The 25,968-nt window shown below is 26.7% G+C and overlaps 2 protein-coding genes across 5 annotated transcripts in view; one reads left to right on the top strand and one right to left on the bottom strand.

Moving 5' to 3' along the window:
- LOC132929263 (E3 SUMO-protein ligase PIAS1-like) overlaps positions 1–20,875 on the bottom strand; it is a 30,264-nt gene extending 9,389 nt beyond the window's left edge. Inside the window, exons 1-2 of one of the 3 annotated variants that reach the window (XM_060994486.1) lie at positions 20,818–20,875; positions 20,466–20,584 (exon numbers count right to left, since the gene is read on the bottom strand). The gene's annotated coding sequence lies outside the window, so the exon portion shown is untranslated. The other 2 variants (XM_060994485.1, XM_060994489.1) reach the window with 2 other exon arrangements.
- LOC132929260 (UDP-glycosyltransferase UGT5-like) lies at positions 453–23,120 on the top strand. 2 transcript variants are annotated; one of them, XM_060994482.1, is made up of 6 exons: positions 453–610; positions 2,180–2,414; positions 5,391–5,983; positions 7,780–8,002; positions 8,745–8,964; positions 22,472–23,120. In XM_060994482.1, the coding sequence occupies exons 1-6, from the start codon at positions 572–574 to the stop codon at positions 22,773–22,775; spliced, it is 1,614 nt and encodes a 537-aa protein (XP_060850465.1). In that variant the 5' UTR covers positions 453–571; the 3' UTR covers positions 22,776–23,120. The 2 variants fall into 2 exon arrangements, with proteins under 2 accessions (XP_060850465.1, XP_060850466.1); XM_060994483.1 differs by having other exon boundaries at positions 2,180–2,411.
- The last annotated feature ends 2,848 nt before the right edge of the window (positions 23,121–25,968 follow it).

Raw genomic sequence — 25,968 nt, forward strand, 5'->3', positions numbered from 1 at the left:
TATGTTTTTATATTTCTTATAAATTTATATAGCTAATGAAGTTATTAATTTTAATATTTTAATTACAATAATTATGTAACATAGAAAGGCCTTTATAAATTGGACTTTTGAAGAAAAAAAGAACATTTATATTACAATTTTGATTTAATCTAGTACTATAGTTATGTTGTATACGATAATCTTTAATATTAACTTTATATTCGTGTAAATTAAATTAAAATGTATAAATAATACTGAATAGATCATGAAAATTATAAAAACGTTGATGATGGTTTCAACAAGCAATCGAACGAACTGTCGATATTACTGTCAAACAATCGATATATCTACCTCTAATAATTCGATAAGTAGCGCCTAACCGTTTTTACTTGTATAACCAACCATAATAATATTACATGGACTTTCGATCTTTGATCTGATAAAAACACCACGTCGCTATCACTTATTATAGGTACCTACGGGCTACAGCGACTGGTCCGTCAGTTTAATGCCGTGATCATAAGCGATAGATCGCGTTATCCTTGTGTGGTGAAATATTTTCGTTCATTTTTACGTTTAACGGATAGTGTGAATGCAAAGTAAAAAAATGGATTACCGGTTACAGCTTACCGTGAGTATACATATTATTAAAATGTGAATATAACATACGTACGTCATTATATGCGACTATTCGATAAAACTACTGCACTGAATAAATAAGACGAGAGAAAAACGTAGTCATTTTTTATTTTTCATTTTGTAATTTTTTTTTTAGACTGTGATCGTGAAGGTTTTTAAAATGGGCTGCAAGTGCAAAATACACATATTTTAGTATAATTTTTATAAATATTAATAAAAAGATATTCATAAAATAATAAAATTGAACAAAAAATATTGAAGAAAAAAATCTATTTTTATTCAATTTTTTTTCATTTAAACTATAACTAGCAGCCCGTGTAACTCGGTGTAAGTGGGTACCCTAAGTCGGAAACACGACTTGGCAGATATTTTGTTAACTAAACTTATCTTTAATTGATAAGTTCAGTTAATTAAAAAAGAAAAATTCATTGAAAAAGATATTAAAATAAGTGAGAATTATACTTGTATAGTAAATAGTAATATACCTATGAATAATAGTATAGATGCATATAATTTAAAACCTTCTGCAAGACTGTTTAATTGTATAACTATTTATACTTCACTCAGAAGTCTGGGTTGATTTAAATTTAAATTTGAATGTAAATGTGCTTACTTTATTATTTAACACTTACAATTTAAAAATAAATAACTAAACATTAATATTTTAAATTTTAAATTTTCTTAAATTGAAATGGTCATAATTCATGATAATCAACAATCGTACAAATATTATAAATTAAGATATTATGGAATATTAAATAATAAGTAATAAACTAATAACTATTGTCTATTTCTAAAACCTAATAAGCCCGTTATTGACTTCGTATGGGCTCGTGGCTATTGATGTCTTACATCATAGTTTTATATATAATATTGAATACTGCTGTATATTAAACAGTAATAATACAAGTAATTTTGTATCAAGGATATCTACTGTATACCAATTACCAATACGTTTTTTTCAACATAATATTATATATATTATATTGTACATTAAAGCACTTTAATTCAAAAATCGGTATAAATGTAATATACTATGTGTCTTTATGTTATACCTATATATAATTGACCATAATTAATGTTTTACTTAGTTTGTATTTATTAAATAAATAACTATAATAAGTTTATAATTATTAATTATTTACTTATTCGTAATTTTTTATGTTTCTTGTAATCTTAATACTTGAAAAACGCCCTTAGTTTAAGTCCATAACACATTTTTGAATAATACGAAAAATACAAAAAATATTGTTTTCAAGTTTAAGTTCATATAGTATTATTTCATAAGGTATATGAATTAAAATAATAATAATAAACATAATTCACAATAATCAAATCTCCAAAGAAGCCTATTACACCTTAACTAACTTACTACTATAGTACTGCCATTAATAAATTAGTACCTACTACTTATATAGATAATTGAAAGATAACATTGATAGAAAATATTGTATAAAAATAAATTACGTTTTCCACCACTGCCATCCATGTGTATTATATACAAATTTGATTATAATTTATTTACAACATACCTCATGAAAAATGTTGTTTTTTTTTAAAGATATTAATTTTGGCTGTCTGTTGTTGCTGCGGTTTGCCGAATAACACACGTCCGTACAACATTTTGGTGTTTCTACCAACCGAGACAAAAAGCCATTTCATCGGTTTCAAACCTCTTCTGGAGACATTAGTGACCAGAGGTCACAATTTGACTCTGGTCTCACCATTCGCGTTAAGTTCGTCGTTGCCACACTACACTCACATCAAAGTGGAAGTCAACGAAAACGTCGCAGGTAGTTGTACATAGGCATTGTGTATTTTAATATTTATACAACAATAATAAACCTATATTGGCTAAATACGAGAAAACAAATATTCAACATCAAATATTCTGTATTCGTCACCCTGAAGGTATTTTAAGTAATAAACTAACAAGTAAATAAGTCGTACATCGACTACGAACATATTCAAAGTTAATGGTAAATAGTACAATAAGTTTATACAATATCATTATATTCGTGTGCGCAAATACTTCAAATATATTTACATTTGAAGTATAATATTATATAGTAGGTATCTCACTGAAACTACTGCGACATTTACTCTTAAGAATGAGCGTGTTTGGTAACAGTGCGTAAACCGTTCAGTCAAACAATATTATATCATAACATGTATACGATTAAACGAAGTTTTCCAGCTTATTGTATAAGCAAGGAATTGTGCGTGGTGTGGGTGGGAGGCTATAGTAAAGTGTATTGATCTTACAAACCCGATATGTCCTTAATTTATTTTAATTTCGTATGATTTTAATTTGTCTATAAAAATATCAATTTTATAGTTTCGTACATATTATGTAGCCATGTAGGTATGTATGTACTAGGTATATATATATATAGATAATAACTATAGGTATATATCAATTTCTAGAAATTAGAATTTCAATACACTTCGCTATTCATATAAAATGAATACCAATACAATTTTAAATTAATTAATCAATAATGATCGCGATATAGAAATTAATTATTATTATATATTATTGTTACTTTATACGATTTCAGGTAATTGTGTAATGTTTTAAAATAAATTATCGTACTATTTTTTACTTTTTCCATAATATAATCATTATTTTGACTGGAACTCCGGCTTCGAAGTTCGGTTGTGTTCACAATGGTTAATGATAACATTCAAATTGTAAAAAATACTTAGTGTTATGAATTTATGATAGTTTTAAAATTACATTTTATTTTATAATAAAAATGTTTTAGTTACCAATAAGTATGTCAACATCTTGATTATTTTAATTATTTTCTATTCTATTATATTTTGTTTTAGTATCGCGTAATCTTTTTGTTTAGTGTTTTATCATTATTCTACAGTATATACTTATAATTTATAAACAACTAGTTCAACAAAATATTATAAGATCCAATATCACATTGAAACATATTTATATATTACTTACTGATTATAGCTGTAACCGGTACGAACATTTTGTATACAAAAAAAAAAAAAAACGCTGATAACTAATTAGTTAATTTTTTTTTTGAACTTCTCAATAAATTACTCAACTTTATATTAAAAAAAAAAAAACATTCAAATAGAACCTATAATACCTGTATACCAAACCGGTAGTACTTCAGATAATAATATCACTGTGTTAACAAATCGCTTCGAATTTTAATAATATTATGATATAAGTAAATACATATTATTTATATACAACAATTGTACTACTATTATAATATTATACATTTATTATATGTAACATAATTATTTGTATTTGGTACTTTGGTAGTAATCTATCATAATATTAGTGCAACAAGTTTTATGCATTAAAAAATCATGAAATATTTTTTTGCAACAAAAAATTAAAAATATACAATTAAATATGCCTTAAAATAAATAACACGCTAATATTACACTAAACAATCACATTTTTTGTATAAATATTTGACCTTTTTTAAATCATTTTAATTATTTTACATTATTCAATTTTCTATTAAATATTTAAATTGCACATATATATTTTTAGAGGGGGAGGGGGGTTGGCATAAATTAAATACACCAAAAACCTTGCGATTTTTACTGATTGTTTATATTAGTATTTCCCACACATGGTATAATTTCAAAATATTTTGATTATTTATAGACATTAAATTTTCCATTTTTTTTTTTTATAAATATCGATAAAAAAAATATTCACTGGGTAAAAGTAGTTGAAAAATGTTTTGATTTCTTATAAGTCGTTCATAAATCAATTGCAAAAATTTAAAATCTATTTATTTCTTAATATTTTTTTATAAGCGTTTATTTTAAAATTCTTAAAATCTCAAAAATGTTTAGATTATTTATTTGTAGTATAAAATTCATAAAATGTTTGATATTAATATCAAGATATTAGTACCTACATATTGTGATGGTTATTTAAAAATATTTAAAAAAAACATATGCATTATGGCTATTTCAAGTTAAATTTTTTCCAAAAATGTATTTAATATTCAATTTTTATTTGGCATGAAAATTAAACATAAATTTCCTATTAAATATTTTATGTACTGTAATTAAAAATATATAATTGTTTACACAATTTTTTTTAATTGATATTTTTAAAATTTAAATGAAAATAGATATTTAAACGAAGTATAACGATTTTAGTTACTTTAAAAGTTATTTCAAAAATATTATTCGTGTAGATCTACTTGAAACTTTTAACCTACTTTATTATATACACAATAACATTTTCAAATATAATTTTTTGGGTAAAAATGATTCAACTTACCGTACAATAATTAGTAAAACAATTTACTTTAATAACAATATAAATTATAAACATCATAAAATATACATAGTAATATAGACTCACGATGAGTTTTGCTCAGAATCATTCTTCAATGTTTTATAAATTTAATTAAAATTTAACATTTCCATTACAGTAACCCAATGATGAGAAGATATACTCGACACCTATTGTATAACAAAGCGCTTACATATTACTCACTTTTTTTTTAACTCATATCAGTTGTATCAATGACTAATTTATTAAAGCTACCTAGTTAATTTTCTAATTAAATTAAGAACTTCATAGACGCGTATTGACTTAAAATTATAAACGTTTTTGAAATTGAATGGTTTTATACTTAAACACATTGATCAACGCGTAAATAAAATAAAAAATACTTCAGCGAAAAATGATTTAACATAATTATAAGACATAACGACGCCCACATCTATAATAATAAATTATGATTACCGTCTTCGGTCCGTTGCAGACATGAACTTCCTGGACAAGAACTCGCCAATGAATCGATTTCCGCTGTACATGGTCACGCTGTGGATGGGCCCGATGATCACCAAGAACGCGTTGGACAAGAGGTCGGTCCGGGACTTCGTGCTCGGCGACCGGTCCGCGTTCGACCTGGTGGTGGTCGAGAACTTCTTCCACGAGTGTTTCGTGACGCTCGGCCACAAGTACGGGGCGCCGGTGGTGCAGCTGCTACCGTTCGCCGTCAACCCCCGAGTGTCGCAGTGGCACGGCAACCCGTACGCGCCCGCGTACGTGGCCGAGTTCACGGCCCATTACGTGGCGCCGATGACGTTCGCGCAGCGCGCCCAAAACGCCGTGGCCACATTGTTCAACACGTGGGTCAATCAGCTGCTGTACATGCCCCAGCAACGGGCAATCATGGACGAGCACTTCGCGTACGCGGACCACGAGGGCCGGCCCGACCTGGAGACGATGCTCCGGAACGTGTCGCTCACGTTGGTCAACAGCCACCCGATGATTGCCCCGGCCGCGCCGTACGTGCCCAGCTACGTGCAGGTGGCCGGCATGCACACGAAACCGGCCGGACCGTTGCCCGCGGTAGATACATAATATAATATTGACGATATAATATATTATACACATTTAATATTACGATTAGGGCTGTGAATTTGTAGGAAAGTGTATTTCTTTTTGGTAATTGTGAAATGTAGCTTTTTGTTAGTACATAATTTGAATTATGTACGAGTAATAGCAAATCCATTTATGAAACTTTTATTTTGCATTTTTTGCCTTATTATAGGTCATATTTTCTTTTTATAAGTTTGTTTTCCAGTATTTTTAATTAAACTTCGTCAATTAACATATTTAAAAACCTGTTTCAATCGTTTCAAGCGAATAGCATTATTAAAGAATCAATCAACTTCAAAATCAACTTTTTTATAAATTTTTATTTTTATTAAATAAATACACTTTTATGCATATAAATCATATAATATACTAATATTAATATAAATGTTAAATCAAAAATCATTTTAAGTGCATTTTATACCATACTTTTTGGCATTTTAAGTGCATATTTTATTACACTTTTTTGACATTTTAAATGCATTTTTTAAGGTCTTTTAGTGTATTAAATTCATAGCCCTAATTATAATAATAAACTCTTCCCCTATGGGCATACCCAGTGTGTGCTCCGGAAGTACCTTTTTTGCGGGGGTGGGTCATGTGCCAAAATTTTGTTTTAAGCAAAATTGCACGTGCTAAAAAAAGTGGCCAGTGAGCACACGACTATAATTGATGGGGGTCTAGGCCGCGTTTCCACGATATAATATAAATGTGATAAACATCATGGGAATATCCGTTAGCAATTTCAAAAACAATAAATAATCTAAATACAAATTTTAATTAATTTACTCGGCAATCTACATATCTACAAGTTGCTATATCTATAATAAATTGTTGTCACTGCCGTCCTTGTTTCTAGGTAAAATAAACTTATTAATTGTTGGTTAATAACATAACTGTTGATTATATTATTTGTATTCTATAATATTACTGACCTATTTATTATGGTGAAATGAAATGCCAAATGCGTGGTATTAAAGTACATACAATTAAAAATTTCCAGGGGAACAATGACCCTTTTTGGGCACCTCTGGTGAGAGATTTCGCAGATTCGATTAATTTTAAAACAAATTGTTGAATCTGCTAATTTGTTTAAATGGAAATCTAACGGACTACGTTTGATTGAGTATTTCTTTGCGAATTTTGTACCTACTAAATAACATTTTTCTCTAGTGATAATCGGGTTTAGAACTAGGTATTTAACATTTATTCATATGTGCAGGACGTGTGCATTATATTAAGATTAGGTTTGTTGATGGAATCACAGACTATATCTGGTTTAAGAACCTGAATTTAATGCGCGTTTAATCATAACGTATTATAATACACGTTATTGTAGATTCAAATTCATAACAAGGCATTTATTGTTTGTGTGCAAAATTAAGAACAATAGGTAATGGGGATCACTATTCATTAAAAAATATTGCCATTTACGATTTACAAACCTATTATTATTTATTGGATCAAATGAGGACTTACCATAACTAATAAAAGTGTAGTCCTATAGAAATAATATTATAATATAAATAAGCGTATCACATCAAATTTATTTAAATAATTATTATATAATTTAAATATATCTATTTAAATAGTTTTAATCAAAAACTATATATTAACTATTAATTAACTAGTAATTATATTATAACAATATTAGTAAATCAAAAATAAATAAAATATATATTTTGTTATACGTTCAATATTATTATTATTATACTTGGCCCTAAAAAAAATCATTTTTGCAAACCTTTCATAATTATATTCTTTTTTAGGATCTAAAAACCATTTTGGACTCAGCTGAACACGGAGTGATCTATTTTAGTTTGGGTTCGGTAGTCAAGTCGTCAAAAATGCCGCGAGAGACAGTATCGCTTCTGTTGTCGGAATTAGCCAAGCTCAAGCAAACGGTTCTATGGAAATGGGAAGATGATCAGCTGCCTAACCTGCCGAAAAACGTCAAGGTCAAGAAATGGTTTCCGCAAAACGATATATTGGGTATGCATGCAAATATCAAAACATATCTATAATTTCTATAAGTAACAAATTTTTATTTTATTTTTTTGAAGGGGGGCACTCTAGAATATAAATTACATTATGTGACTTCAGTATGTCTCGTATGATTAGCTAACCTACTTACCTTTATACGCATTAATTAACTCATATAAAATACTAATTACAGTTAAAGTTACAAATTTACAATAAGTATCAAAAATACGGTGATGATATATTTTTGATGATGATAATAATTATTATATCGTTTATTATGTTAAAAGTTTATACAGAACATTTAATCTAACCTCTTGGACTTAGGTCAGGCAATTTGATTTGCTGTTCTATGTGAGTTTATAATTTTAATTAAAATAAAGATATGTAATTAGAATCACCGTACATAGCCGAAAATAGTATTTTTAACTTTCATTAAAATAATATCTAGTTTACGGACCCGATGCATACAATATTAATACGCACGCATCAACGGATTTTTAATACTTCTTGCACACCTACCTACAAGATAATTTCCAGAATTTATATAGGTACTTAAATCTTTTTAAATATGTATCTTCATATTATATTATATTGATTTGATACAACTATAATGTACAAACAAAGTTAGTACAGACTCGGGCGAGTTAACCTTAACAGGTCGTTAAAATCGGAAGATTACAATCAGGGATACATCCATAAGGTACCTACATATAATATTGTAATATTTATATACTATTAACCCTTTGTTCAGGTCACCCAAACTGCCGGCTGTTCATCACGCACGGCGGCATACTCAGCCTGATCGAGGCCATCTATCACGGCGTGCCAATGCTGTCCATACCGGTATTCGGCGACCAGGCGCACAATTCGATGGAAGCCGAGAGTAGGGGATTCGCTTTATACGTGCCCTACTTTGAACTGACTGCAGAGGCTTTCGGAACAAAACTTCAACAAATTTTGCGAGATCCAAGGTGAAGTGCGCTCGTATATTACTAATAATATACTATCTATATGATTAATATTTTAGATAGGTACCTACCCCCTCATTGTTAGATGTCCGAGAAAACGACAAATAATGGTCTTGTAATCATAATGTGTAGTGATATTTTTCTTTTTGAAAAACAAATTTGTATGGATTATTTAAAAAACAGAATTTCAACAATGTTTACCCATACTAATAACATAGGTAACAAGGGGACATAAAAAAAGTGCTATTTATATGTAAACATAAGGTATACGACGACGTCATAGATTTTAGCTTTAGTGTAGGTGGGGGGGGTTCATAATGAGGGTGTAGGATAATGATGACTAATCATATATAGTTATATATATATTAACCTATAAGCAAGGGCGCCCCCATGTGAAATTTCAGGGGGGATAGCCAAAGCCGTATCTGAGGGGGGTCCAAGGGAACTGAAATGGTTCTCACACATTGTTAAACGTAACCAGGTTTTAATACGACGTAATGTGCTGAATGTCCTTTCTATACTACAATAAGTTGTTGGTGGAATAGTCATATAAATAATAATACTTCTCTTCAAAGTTGGATAGAATTCACAATCTTTAAGAAAAAAGAAATATTTTCCTATAGACTATATGATTACCTATATCAAATATCAATACAATACACCTTGGTATCAATAATGAATTTTGGAATTTTAGAATATTTAATTTGGATATAATTATTTTAACTATCAGGAAAACTAGGGGGCAGTTGTCCGCTCCCTGCTCCCCTTTGTGGGCGCCCTTGCCTATAGGCAGAAAAGGTAAATAAAAAGAAGCAGACATAGAAAGTATAAATTTATGTACCTCTTTACCCCACCCTCCCTCACACAAAAAAATGCTCATGATTGTGGCTTGGTAATGATTTTAAATTACTTGCAAACATTTTGGTACCAACAATAAAAACATTGAAATGACACTCCTGTGTAAATGTTCAAATATTTACCAAAGATACATATATGGCATTTATTTTGGTATCAAATAAAAGGGGAATTTAAAAATCTAATTTATTTATTATAGCTATTAGGTACATTTCCTCATTACTAAAGAGTCATTACATTTATTTGTTAGTTTCAACATATACATAAATATTATAAATAAATATTGAATAAACGGTAGGTACACGATACATATATATATATATATATGGTATGTTAATTAGGTTTACAAAAACAATAAATATGAAAATATTTTTAAAAAATCCTATAAAAAGATATGTTATTTGTTTTTGAAAAAAAAACGCTTGCCGAGTCAGAGATCAGCATTTAAATTTTCATGATTTTCAATTTTTAGAAATTTATTAATTGTATGTAATATTTATGTATAATGTGTTTTATTTTCGTTTTCATTAAATGAGATAGATCTCTGAAACCGGAGAACAGATTTTGTTATTTGGGGTCTTGTTAGATTCACATTGGCTAGAACAAGTGCTGTGACGATTTTCAAAACTTTGTCTTCAATCGTTAACTCATTACAAAGCTATAAAGCTGAAAAAGATAAAAAAAATACCCAATAAAATGTGTTTTTAATTATTTTTTAAGTTGTGTAATGAATTAACTTTAAAAGCTAAAGTTCTGAAAATTTTCACTGCACTTCTCCTAGCCAATATGACTCTAACAAGACCCCAAATAACATAATCTGTTCTCCAGTTTCGGTAATCTACCACAGTACCACGCTACATGAAAAACTAGCAAAAATAACTATTTTTTTTTGTGAAACATTAAATAATTTTTTTTGAAAATTTTTAATCACACATTTTGTATCTATTTGATAATCCCTTTTTAATGAGCTATCAACCAACTTTTTAGCTATAATAGTTTTGGGGAAAAATTAAAAAATAGAAATTTTGGGACTGTTCACGCCGACGTTTTTATGGATTCAAATCGTTACACCACTTGGGTGTGATATTGGATCTCTTTCAATAATATTTTATGTTAAATCTAGCTTAATTATCCACCTACTCAATACAACTGAGTAACATTTTTATCATTTTCCTATTTAACAAAAATTCTTGAAGTTTTAAAAATTCAAACTTTTTTCATTTTAATTACCATACTTACTTGATTAAAAATCAAGAAAGTAAAAATAATATTATTAATTATTATACTCTGACGAGGTTATTGATATAGGTGTCACATATCATATGATTCAACTATTTTTATATTTTTGGATTTAATTGAATTGGAAAGTCAAACATCTATTAACATCATAAACCACTTGAATGTTTACATAAACATAGATTTACTGATATTTATTTAAAAGAACATTGGATATAATTTTTTTAGGAAAAACTAATGGAGTTGCTTCATATTTAAAAGAAAAATATTCATTAATATTTGGTTGATATTGTATTAATCATAGGTTAGAATTGGCAATTAATGATGTATTAAAAAATATTATAGCAACATATCATTTCAAATAGGTATTTTCTTGATACATTATATTCTTTGTATAGACAATCAACTAAGAATCAAAACAAATAAAATTTGTATTATATAAGTTTAAATGAAATATTGTTAAAAATTGGTCGAGTACTAGATGTTTGTTAGGTTAGGTTGCTAGCAAGTAGCAGCTATATAACCGTAAAAGTGGTTTGAAAGATGTATCCAGCTTTATACAAACACCTTAAAGAAGCTTCTAAGGATAAGTATTGTGATAAAAAAACTAAATCCAAGTATAAAGGTCTTAGTAAACGGTTCAAAAGCTTATTTCTTTCAGACTTGGCACTTAAGTATGATGTGTTGTCTGAATTATCTCATTTGTCTTTAGATTTACAAAGTCGTGATGTAACTTGAATACAATCTAATAAAAAAATTAAAAGAGCTATCAGTGTATTGATTCTTTAAAAGCTATCAATCGTGATTCCCTTTATGTAATAATATTAAATTAGTAGATATCAATAAAAACCAATTCATTAGGTACAAAAAGAATCATAAACAATTTAAATATGAAACTATTAGATTATAATGAAGAAGATAAACTAATCATACTAGATATTCAAATTTTAAATTAAAAAAAAAAACATGGCCTACTGATGTAAATATTCATTTTGGCGAGGAAGAAGTAAAACAATTTTGTAAGAGATTTCTTTTAAATAAAGAAAAAACATAAAGAGGATAAAGAATATTAATCAATAAAGAAATCAATAAAATTGAACAGCTAAATAAAATAAATAATTTGATAAAAACGATCCATACAGCAGAATTCGAACATAGATTTAGCCTGATGAATATTATTTGCACTGATATATGCTCAAGATTAACTATTCACTATATTTCAAATCTAATGCTGATTAACATAAATGGTCCACCATTGAATATGGAACCCTGAAGATTATGTTAAAAGATGGATTTAAACCATAGGACTAATGGCATTAGATTTAGAAAAAAATAAATAGAAATGAAAAAGAAAGATTCAAACAAAAATTGTAGAGTATTCTATAAGCTATAACCTTAATTTATAAGTATTATATTATATTTGATAAATAAATATATTTTATAATAATATTAATTACATTTTTGAAGTTAATATAATGTGTTATTAATTTATATAATTGAAAGGAGGTGAAGAGGGAGGATTGATGACAGAAGCATCCCTAAAGCTGCCACATATTTAGCAAACGGTTTTAAGCATACTTACAAATACCTTATTAGGAATACATCTTAGGAAATATCAATTTTAAATAATAATGTTAAAATTCTATCAGTGCATAAAATATCTTAATTTAATATTAGGTAGTTTTAATTTTTATTTTATTTCACCTTATTGATTTAATAAAATTAATTTTTCTATTCCTGAGTATATTCAAATGGTATTCATTTATTAAAAAAAAAAAAAAAAAACATTTTGCTGCAAAATTTCATATAAATTATTTCAAAGAATGTACCAAGTTAAAAGTGAAGTTCCTAAATTATGATACATTTTTGAAAAATTTTCTAGCAATATTTTTCAAAACTGATAGTAAAATGCTTAATAATATTATATTTTGTGATCAATTTTTTCAAAATAAATATTTTAAGTTGAATAGAATCTAAAATACTTTTTTTTCATATTTCATCATTTTTTTATTGTACATAACCTAGCTTTGATATTAATAGAAAATGATTATTCATGATCCAATAAGAAATAATTAATAATCATTATTCATTATAAACTCATATTATTAAAAACAAAACACATATCTCTCTGATTACTCACTTTGTTATTGAATCAGTTGATGTCATTAATAATTGTATAATTTATATTAACGAATTAGATGAATCAACTAGTAAAACGTCTACTGGTCCTGGCGGTATATCTTCCTTATTCTTGTATCATTGAAGTTTAATCATTACTCCGCTCTTGCATACAATTTTTACTCTTTCTTTAAACAATTGAAACCTAGGAATTGTCCCCTCTTATTATAAACCAACTTTTATAAAACCTATTTTTAAAAAAGGTTCAAAATCTCTAGTCTCTAATTATTGACCTATATCTTTTACTTCAAAATAATTTCTAAAATTATTAATTATATAAACTAACTCCTATTTTTAAAAAGTTACTTATTTCATAACATAGTTTTAAAAGTAATAAACCAACATTGACCAATTTTATTCATTTTAAATAGTACTCAAACTGATATTATTTTTACTGACCTTGAAAAGACTTTCAACAGTATTGATTAGTTAATTAATTTTAAAATAGAAAAAAATTGGCTTCTCTAATCCCTTATTATCTTGGTTTTCATCCTATATTTCTCAATGTGTGTAATTTGTTAAAATAAATAATTATATATCTGAAGAGATTGACGTCACTTCAGGCGTTCCACAAAGTTATCACTTCTTTTTTTTTCTGTTAAATTTATTTATTAATTATATAATTATTTTTATCAACTACTCTAATATCTTAATTTTTGCTGTTGATACAAAAATGTTTAATGTCATATATTCATTGTCTGGTGCTGTGGATCTCTACAGTTAGAGAACAACTGATATTTATATACTAATATACTATATACATCATTAATATTACGATATAATAATAACATCAATAAATATACAAACCGGAAAAAATATACTTAATTATACATAAATATCATACAATATTTCTAAGAGAGAGAAGAAAACAAAATAAAAATAAATTATTCATTATGTATTTGAATTTAATTATGTATTATGTAGATTTATCAACAAAAAAAAAATCAATATTTTTTATAGAACTACAAATAGACATTAAAATTTTGGCTGATGAATTTTTTATTTAATTTCTGTAAGAATACTTAGTATAAAATAAATTAGAATATTGCCAGTGCCCAGTTGATTGAATTTATTTTAAAATTTATAATTTGCATTAGTCCAGGACAATCAATCAAATTATTATGTAATTTCAAATGTGTATACATTTTCAATTTTAATTGTGTAAATTGCTTGTTCTATCAATTGTATATATTATAATAAAAATAATTATAAAATTATAGTAGAATGAGACGCTCCATGAACAAAACATTGATTACATCATTTACATATTGACAAATCATTTAAACTTTTATATTTGCATTACTAAATATGAATGTTAGATTATTTGTACAGGTGTGTTAAAACACCTAGCTTTTTAAATGTTTTATCTCTAATAAAAATTATATGGTCATTGAGAGAAGTTTAGAGTTTACCCCAAGATTGTGTACCGTTAATACTCGTGATAAATAAATCTAACTGTAGTTTTAGTTATGCATCATTATTAATATAACTAATATTTTTGCATTGCCAGACAATAGTAGAATTGTAGAAAGATTATATATTATTAATAAAATAACAAAATAATATTGGTGATAAATAATCTCCTTGTGGAATGTCAAAAGTAACTAGTATTTATTCAGAAAGATATTTTTTTTTTTTTTAATTCGGGGTTATAAATAAGCATTTCTATTGTTCTGGAAAAAAATATCAAATGACAATATTAAAGAAAAAGTAATAACTAGACTAAATTAAAAATAAAATACATGCTCTTTTAAGAATATTGCGGAGAATTCATTATGGCCGGTTGCTGTTTTATAACTAATTTAAGTAAATTAAAAATAATTATTTGTTTTAATTCAATTTTATTGATTTAAATGACTTGTGGTCAAATTATATCATTAGAGACTTATGTATTAAAAAATTATTCATTAAATAAGTTACAATATCTTTATCATTGTGAACTTCTTTAATTATATATGAGTACAGGGCTCGGATTTTATAGCACTAAAAATAAATTAAATATTATGCACAATAATATGACCTAAAAAATCTTAAAATAAGCGCAATAATATGCTCTGAAAACATAAAAAATAGCAAAAATAAAAATGTATTCTGTTCATAATTTAAAAAAACTCATATTTATTAACTAAAAATTATTTATGAATTATTAAGTACATTTATAATTCATTAAAAACTCATGTTTGTTCACACTTTTTAATTACTAAAATTACTTGAATTAATATGGTGACTATTCAAATTTATCTGGAAATAAGAATAAAATAGAACAAATTATTATTTATTAATTAAATAATATATTAAATTATTTTACTCGAGTTACACTGTAAGATTAAATGTTTAAATATGAACAAAAATGTGGGTATTTTTCATATGTATTGAAAAAAAAAAATAATTAAAACAAATGATAACATTTTTATAATTTTCATACCACATAATATAAACTAGATTTATGAAAATACAAAATAAAACGTTATATTATACGAATTAGCAAAAAATAGCACCAAAACTTGAAAAATAGCACTAAAAACCTAAAATACTTCAAATATGCAGAAAATAGCATTATAAAATTTTATATTTGGAGTCCCTGGTGCATAAAACAAATGTCTAGCTCACTCTATTTTTATCTGTATCCTACAATAATTAGCAAATGCTATAAAACCCGAGCCCTGTATACGACATAACATTAGTAATATAACTATAACCATTGATTAAATAAATACTAACATTTATAATTAATGCTATAAAATATAATCTTAATTTCTTAAATATTTACAATTAGTAAAAATTATTCACAATGCTTAAGTGTTTATAAAGATTATAAGCTCTTTTTTATATATATTATTAATTTCTAATTCTATAAATATTATATATTACATATATATTAATCACAATTATATATATGTACAGTGAAACCTCCACTAATGGACACCTCTCAATAGCGAGCACCTACTAATAGCGGATGTTTTTTGGGGAACAAGGACATTTTCACTACTTTTCAATAGGAAATCCTCCGAATAGTGGACTCTTTGAATAACAGACATTATTTTAATAGGGAATTTTTAAAATAATGTTAAGTCCCTAATCTTTATTTTGAAAATAATACTTATTCACATTTGTATGTACTCTCGTATTACTGATGAGATTGCACAGAGACGGTATAATTATAAACAGACAAAGCTCACCGATATTTTCAAACAAAAATAATTTTAAAATACATGTACATGATTTTGATTTTGATTGTAAAAATATACTTTAAATAATAATAATTAATAATAATTTGTAAAAATATAAAAATATAATAATTTATGATAAATAATAAATAATAACATTATACATACATAGTAAATTATTATAAAAATAAATTTCAAAAATATATCCCCCCTGAATAACCGATAAAATTTTGGTGACCGAGAGTGTCAGCTATTCAAAGGTTTCACTGTATATATAGTATGATTGTCACAATCAATGAGGGTTATCAACAATTCTATTTAAATAGGTACCTTACTCTATTGAATTCTCAACAATAAATAAGTGATAATTTGTCTGTATATATTGAATATAAAATACAGATAAATAAAATTAGATTAGATCTAGATAATAAAATATAAAATGACAGTATTTTTTAGAATTTTGCATCAAAAACTGTTTAATATGCGCTTAAAAACAGAAAAAACACAAAATATGTATTTAAAATTATTAAAATGGTAAAATATGCAAGATGCAAATATATGCAAAATAAAATTTTGATATTTTTAAAAATCAAAATCAGAATATTCTGTTAATTGCTTCAATACATTTTTTGGCTGTTTCATCTTAAATTCAAAAACAATTTTAATATGGAATATGTATAACTGTTATACTGACATATTTATTATTTAGATATATTGTAATATTTAATTATATGACAATTTAAATTAATTAATTTTAAATGCAGTCATTTAAATATTAGAATAATTTTATTGTATCTGCTATAGAGTAGAATTATGTTTGTGCTACCAATTTTATTTTGTCATTAATGAATTGTGATTCAATATTCACAGTCAAATATTTCATCAATCTTGTGATCGAAGCTTTATACTCTACTTTTAATCAATAAGAGTATCACTAATATACATCATTTATTTTCAATAACAAAACTTTTTGTCTAATTTAAATATTATAAAAATGATAGTTAAAAATATTTGTTGTAAATTTAAAATAATTAATTATACATAAAATATGAAAAATATACCTGTATTTAAATTCTTAATATAAGCCCAATTAATAACGCCATAATTGTATTCAAGTTATTGTTATGTAGCAAGTGCAACGCCAGCTAGTTAAATATTGTGACACACATTGGGCTGGTAATAAATCTAGCAATAAAATTTATTTAGAAAATTCATTAATATTAATGTTAAATTTAATTTAATCAATTATTACTATACTGTCTATACTACTTTCCAAACAATCCTTAGTCATACTAAAATATTCAATTATCACACAGTTTACACTCCAAGTATCATAGTAAGCCAGTTGATTGTAGTTCCAACATATATGCCACTTAAAATTCAAGCTTCTGCATCATTAACCACTTTAATAGTCCAGCTTTTATTCGTTTGTTAAAATCATTGGAGTGTGTTAATATTCTTTTAATTTTTCAATGATCTGGAGTTAATGAATCATAAAAAAAAGGTTGAGAGCCACACGTTTGACATATCTGTTCTATTTAGAAACAAGTTTAATATAATACGTACCTAAGTCCTAAACCATAAACAGAACAAAAAGGCTAGAGCATGACAAAAAAACCGAGGGTTATAGGACCACATAAAAGCTACCACTGAGATCACACAGTATGTAGCAATAAGTGGAAAATTTGTTTGCAAGCAAGAGTATCTTCAATTATTTGGTAAGTCACCAGAAAATTCAAATTGAATATACTTTATTACCTACTTTGTTAGTAAAGGCAATCTTAAGACTCCATCAGATAATCTTTTTAATGCCGTACAAATGATGGAAAAAACACTTTAAAAACTTGCACAAAGACTGTTAAATTGCCTGTTAAATGAAAAACAAATATTCAAGAAACAAATATACAGACACCACATATCAAACATCTTATTATTTCAACAGAGATTGTTCACTATTCAGTGTTTAATCCAAACTCGTACACTCATTCACCTCAATAATTCAAATAGATAAAATATAGACAAACAATTACAATTACCTAGTGATAAAAATTAAAAAATTAAAAATTATTAAAATGAAACAATTTTTAACTACTACTGCGTACTGCCTATAATATTATTTATTAACTACCTATATAAGTTATTTTAAATTAAAATTGTTTACATTTATTTTATTTAGAAAATTAGATGTTTTTTATCAGAACGTATTTACACGATAAGAGTAAAATTGATAATAGGCGCAAGCCGACCGCCATTTTATGCGTATCAAATATATTGCTGACATACCTGATTTTTTGTCATTGACTTGGGCTAGAATAGGTAACATCTACCTACCCTTATTTAAAAAAAAAATAAATTATAAAAATTATAAAAAAAGTTTAAAAAGTAGTGTTTGGAACAAGGGCACAAGGCCCAGGTAAACATATTTCTTGTATTTCTACACCCATACGCTAAGCATGCCACTAGCTCCACTGACATAATTTAATAATTTAATATTAAAGACAAAATGTAGAATGTACATATAATAGATATATAATTAAATAGTGCCAAGGCTAATCCGCCTATGATAATAATTTATTTAAATAGAAATAATCAAATAAATAAAGTAATAGTTTTGTATGAACTTTCTACTAGGGGTGATTTTATAATTTTTTTTTTAATATTATAACTTATAAGGCACTCATGTAAATAATTTATATTTGCTATATAATAAATAATAATTAATAGCTAGCGATACTACTCGATATAAAAATTAACATTTACCAGAACTCAAATTATTGTGGGGGGTAGGGTGGCTGCAGCCCCGGCCCCCTGTTGATGATTAAATATTAATGTGGAACTGTGAAATTGAATATTATTATTTTTGTTAGACATCATTTACATGATGTATATCAGTAAACTTAGTTAATAATCATATATTTAAATATACAAATATACAATTATTAAAAACTAATTTTTGTTCATTAATTCAAGTTTTATGTTATTTTAATGTTCACTGTCTTTTTTAAATTACATTTAACAAATATTAAAGGTTCCTAAAATTATATTGCCCCGGGCCCATATTTCCTAAGTTAGGTTCTGCCTAATATCGGCAGTAATATACCTATCAAACGATAGGTGGGGTGGCGACCCACTTGAAAACATCATTTATTGGGACAATAAATGTATAAAATATGTTCATTAATCATTATATAGTTATAATTAGGGCTCGGAAGTTGATGACCTTAAAAACATTCAAAAATGACGTAAAAAATGCAAATATGACATAAAAATGACAAGAAATGTCCTTAAAAATTTATAAATATTTGTTTTAAATTAATAAAAATATATATTTTTTTTAAATTGTACTCTATTTTACTATAAAATTGAATATACATTTATCAAAGCTTACAAATTACTCAAAATATGACATAAAAATTACCAAAAACGTCCTAAAAATTAAATAATTTTTTTTTTTCGAAATTTCGAAAATATTACAAAAAAACAATAAAATTTAGGTATTTAATATTCACTACTACACGACAACGACGACTGTAATCGGTGAGATAAAATCGGATAGGTACTAATCTTAGTCCGTGGTAATTTCAAAGTTCAAAGTAAGTTATCGGCATAATGATAAAAAGTGATCACTTAGTAATAATACATCTATTTATACCTATTAAATTGTATTAATAATGTTATGTATACTGTAATATATGTATATACACATTATATACATGTATAATATATATGTTATGTTCATTTTTGTAATATTATATTTTCTATAAAAACTCGTGGATTCATATATATCATATTAAATATATATACAGTCGACTCTCGGTAACTCGAAGTTCAAGGGGGAATAAAAATTCGACTTATAAAAATTTCGAGTTATCAAAAACTTTTAAAAAGTATGTTTATTTTTAAATTATTTTACATTAAAGAAATAAAAAAATGTTTTCTTACATTCCTACTTATATATATTATCATTTTTAAAGAATTGGTGTAAAGTTAATTGTTTTTGTTTATTTAAAACATTGTTCTCAATTCTATTTTCTAAAACACCTAGTGGTTTAAATAAATCTTCCATACCTTTATTGCCTTCTGTATATTTTATTATTGTAGATAATGTACTCGCTGGAATTCCAGAATCTTTGGCTATGTCTTGTTTTTTTTCGCCTTTTTCAATAATTTTGGCAAGTTCACTTTTTCTGCAAGTGATAATGTTATTAATTTTCTTTTTTGAGCCATAATAATCACTGTATTAACACCACGAATTAAAATACAGTAGAACCTCGATTATCCTAACTAATTGAGATCGCACCTAGTTCGAATATCCAAAAGTTCGGATATTGGAAATTAAAAAAAATTCGGATAATCGAGGTTCTACTGTTTTAATTAAAAATTATTAAATTTAATTCGTGATTAACACCGTCACACTCACACGATAAACGATTAAACGAACAGACGGCCACGAATAAATAGATCTATTTAGTCACGCAGACGGCATAGAACTAAAACTGATATCTATTGTATAGAGTTATCAAGGTTTAAATTTCAAATATGTAGTTGACTACAATGGTCGGGTTTTACGAAAAATAATCGCCTTGATAAACTATTTTTAGTACTAAATTTGGATAAGAAAATTCGAGATATCGAAAACTTGTCTTGTTCGAGTAAACAAGATTATTTAAACATTAGATAAGTGTTATTGTTATTTGAAGGGGAATTTTAATTATTCGAGACATCAAAAATGTCGAGTTACCAAGGTTCGAGTTACCGAGAGTCGACTGTATATTATAAACTGATTTAGAATTTCACATATTTATATTTAATAACCAATGTAACTTTTTTGTGAAGTCACATACTCATAGTATCAATAACTGCAGATAATTAATTGATATCAATTAATAACTATTAACTTCTACAAAACTATATACTTATTGTATTCACATATACCACTGTTGTGTGACGTCATATAGATATCGCAATATAATACTATTTTACTCTAAATCTACATTTGATGGCACATTGATATTACAATGTGATGTCTGCACTTTTGAGAACAAAAACAGACATCGCATAGATTTCATTACCTTCTTAGTGCACGTAGGGCGAAATAATATGAAATCAGTAAAAATGACTAAAAATGTGGGAAAATGATCTAAAAATGTCAAAAAATGCAAAATAAAAATTAATTGTTCAGATTCACATGCTTATGAAACACGTTTGTGGCAAGGAGAGCATCATCGTCTAAAAAGTTCCAAAAAAAAAAATGCAATATGCATCATCAACTTCCGAGCCCTAGTTATAACTTAGGTTAGGTTATAATCGTGTGCTCATTTACGGTTTATAGGTACATGCGTACGTAGTCACTAATAAATATATTATGGTATCTATTATATGGTTGCTATTGGTTTCGAAAAATAGAATATAGTTATTATGAATGGATATAAGTAGGTAATTAATTAGTAGAGTTATGATCGGACGCCTTGATGAGGTGCAACGCAATGGCCCCCGCGGGTGTGAAAAGGGGCCATTCCCCTCAACTGAGAAATTTTAACTATACGTCTATACATATACTTTGATATCACGCATGTGGCTTTCCATTTTACCATAATAAATATAAAATATTTTTAGATTAAAACTTTTTTTAAGTTTATCAGTAATTAAAGGGAAATTATATAATCAACTGATGGTTGGTTAATGAATGTTATTAATTAACAATTATTAATAGGTTTATTAAGTCGATGGCGGCCATATAGATTATAATATGGCCGTGGTCGATGGCAAAAAAATAAAAATTCTAGATAACAAAACAACTTACAGATATTATATTGACCATATGATATTATGTTTTTCATACATAAAAATTCCGTTATTATACAGGTAAATCGAAATGCACGTTACTGTGATATAATGCGTTGTGAATTCGTTATAATATTAACTTTGCATATCTATCGAAATATAATTATAATATATGACGATTTTATTGACTATAGGTACAAATGTCGAAAACAACATATATCATATACATATTATAGGAAACCTTAACCGCAGAACTGTTTTTATTAACGCGGCGGACGGTTCGGTTTCAGGTTCGGCGAGGCGGCAGCGAAAGCATCGTCGATAATGTGGGACAACCCGACGTCCATCATGGATAATGCCGTATTTTGGATCGAATTCGTCGTCCGGCACAAAGGTGCGCCCCATCTGCGTACAACCGCCAACCAACTTTACTGGTTTCAATATTACATGTTAGACGTGATAGCAGTAGCCGTGGTTGCTTTTGCTATCGTTTCGTACCTCAATTTCAAGTGCTTGTCGTACTTGCTAAAGAAAATAATCGGTGGCAACGCTAAGCCCTTAAAAGTATCAAAAAGCAAAAAGAAGAAACAATGATAATACATAACAACTTTATATATAGGTACTCATACAGCTGATCACCGCCACTTTATAGCCTTATAGGGGTATGAGTTATGTATCGCGTACTGTTCAAATTATTAATGAAATATAATTATATCTGCTTATGTATAAATAGATTTTATTTGTACCTACTCATATTTATATTTACCTAGATACCTGTATGGCTATAAAAACAAACACGGGTTATTGTAACTTCGTCCGTAACACTAAAATAATAGACCTCCATTTTTATACTTTTGTGAGAAGTGAAGTGTGATATACTATGTACTTGAAAAGTAAAATTTTATATTCTTAATACAGAAGCCATTATATACACTTAAATTTCTGTTTATTTTTTTCCCTCTAACTTCCCGTTGTAACTTATATAATAAAATTTTGTTATTTTATTAACATAGATACTATAGAAATTTAATGATTATGTTTAAGGTAGGTATATAAGTTCAAAATATAACTTCTCTTGGACTTAATTTTTATTTTCCTACAACAACACATTGTAACATCTATAAATTGACACTTTTTAACTAATCTGCTGATGTAATACATACATATAAACATATATATATATTATAAGTTATTCTTAATTCTTTTACTTTCTCAATTCTAGTATTAAATTTATCATCAAAAACTCATTTTTATTATGAATAAACAAAGAAATAAATGTAAATCTTGTAATATATATTTAATATTTAGTTATTTGATAGTATATAATTTAACTATCTTGTTTATTTTTACAATAAATACATATTAAATATTATAAATAATTCAAAATAAGAAGAATTAGTAAAAATTAGTTAAAAAAAAAAAATCATATACAATAGGTACTTATAATGAATAAATACTCAAAACCTAAATAAATTGATAATATAATATAAAAATTATGAAAAGGTGTCCATTAGTCATGTGTTATTAATATGTTTACAAAAAATAACAGAATACAAATACAGTTGAGTCGCGACAACTCGAAGTAGTCGAAGTTGAAGGAAGATAAAAATTCGCTTCGAGATATTATAATATATTATTCGAGTTATCGTGACTTGACTGTATAACAATCCAGCAATATAATCCTGAAATTAATAAAAACTAAAAAAGAAAAAAATACTTAACAATAAATCGTTACATCGATATCTTCTTCTTCTTCTAGCTCGAAAAATATATAACGCACTAACATCATTAGAGTCTTTTATTATAGAAACAGGTATGGTTTCTAATTAATCGACTACATACAAGGCCGTACTCAGATCATATTTTCTGGTTGGAGGGGGAAGTAACGCAGGTGCTTGACCACAGGTTAGGTAGCACCATTCAGTGTCTGATTCCAAACATCCCGCAACGGCCACACCATGTCTCTATATTGTTATTGTTTGAGCTAAAATGCTTAATTAAAAAATGATATTAAATTTCTAAGTTTGCGTAATGTGAGACAATTTAGGGGCGGGGAAAGTTTGAATCCCCTCCACTTCAACCCCCCACCCCCACCACCAACTATCTACGGCCTTGACTACACATTTATTCTAAATTTTTCACTACGACGAATTCATACATTGGTTCAATTAAAGCTATTGTATTTGATGGGATGAATATAACTTTGTCATTTTCATTTAATTAATCTATATAGATGTATAGCATAGGATTTTTTCCATGGAGTGGCTGTGAGTTTTTTTTTATAATTTTTATATTAATTATAGATATTAATAAGGTTTTTTAAATTATATTTATTTTTATATCTTCAGGGAGGAGGCGGATCCATGACTGTATTTTATACTTCAAAAAAGCCCAGAAAAGGTTAAGAATCTACGATGTATAGGATGTAATGGAACATTATCAATAACTATAATAAGTAGTATTATTTACTAACACTTACATTTTATTTTTTACAATATTTTTCCAGGCCTAAATAAAATCAGTCAGTCGATGATTGAAAAAAGAACCATTAATCCACGTCTTTTTATTTGATTTGTAAATTGCTGGTAAATTGTCTTTCGAGCAAATTTTAAAAGTTCGTGGATTTTCAATTAAATGAATTAGCAACGGTTTCATTTTAAAACACTAAAAGCATTATTGCTACTCAATAAAACACTGCTACTTGACTTTTAGCTGATTTAAATCCTGCAGCTGATTTTTTTTTTTTGATTTCTTTTCCTAATGGGTGTTGACCAGTTGTCCTCAACCGAATGTACCATTTTCCCTCACTTATTATTATATACATGACTATAATACCAAATACCAATGCGTAAAATAGAGGTAAATATGTAACTAATAATCATTTAATTACATTGTATATGTCGCTAATAATTATTATTGTACCTATTTATCCTTTTTACTATAAATATTATTATTATTATTTACATATTTACTTCCCTTATTTTATGGATTCGTATTATAATCATATGTATAATTTAATAATATGCGAGGGCAACTGGTGCATATTGTTCTAGGTATGTAGTTTGGGGAAATTCGGGAATTGGCATAAAAAAAAGTACTTTTTGAAGGCAACTGGTAGTTAGTACACACCCTTGATACCTAATTAGGATAATAATACATAGCAACGTCCTCTGCTCGTTTACCTGATTTAAAATGTTTTTGATGTCAATTTTAATAAAAGAAAGCAGGTAATTCTGATTTTTTTTTACATATTTTCAGACATAGAAGACGAATATGAGCGTTTTGTCGCCATATTGATTATAAATGAACAAAATATGTCAAACATGTATAAGAGTAAAATAATATTATATATTGCATATACAATGCAAACAAATAATGTGCACGAAAACCTTATAGTTGACAGTAAAAATGTCGTTGAATAACTGATTATCAACACAACGATTACGAAATACATTATATTACCTAAAATTAATAAAAATAGTAGATACCTACCTTACCATACGTTACGTATTATAGGTATAGGTACTAGGTAGGTAGATACTAGGTATGTGATCATGTCAACCAAAACGATTAACAGTATTTTCTGAAAAAGATCGACGAAATTAAATTATTTCATACAAACGTTAAATGTAGGTACCTAAGTATAAATATAACTATAACAACGACTTGATGAACATATTTATTACCATTGATTTTATAATATACCACAAAAATATATTTTATAATATATTATAAAATCAATGGTATTACTAATGACGTTACCTATATTGAAACCGTTGCAGACTTG

The sequence above is a fragment of the Rhopalosiphum padi genome, chromosome 4 (assembly GCF_020882245.1).
Source record: "Rhopalosiphum padi isolate XX-2018 chromosome 4, ASM2088224v1, whole genome shotgun sequence".
NCBI classification, from domain to species: domain Eukaryota; kingdom Metazoa; phylum Arthropoda; class Insecta; order Hemiptera; family Aphididae; genus Rhopalosiphum; species Rhopalosiphum padi.

Coding starts and splice junctions, on each gene's coding strand:
- LOC132929260 (XM_060994482.1), top strand. CDS start 572: ATGCAAAGTAAAAAAATGGATTACCGGTTACAGCTTACC. Junction 2,415..5,390: donor CAACGAAAACGTCGCAGGTA/GTTGTACATAGG, acceptor GGTCCGTTGCAG/ACATGAACTTCCTGGACAAG. Junction 5,984..7,779: donor CGGCCGGACCGTTGCCCGCG/GTAGATACATAA, acceptor ATTCTTTTTTAG/GATCTAAAAACCATTTTGGA.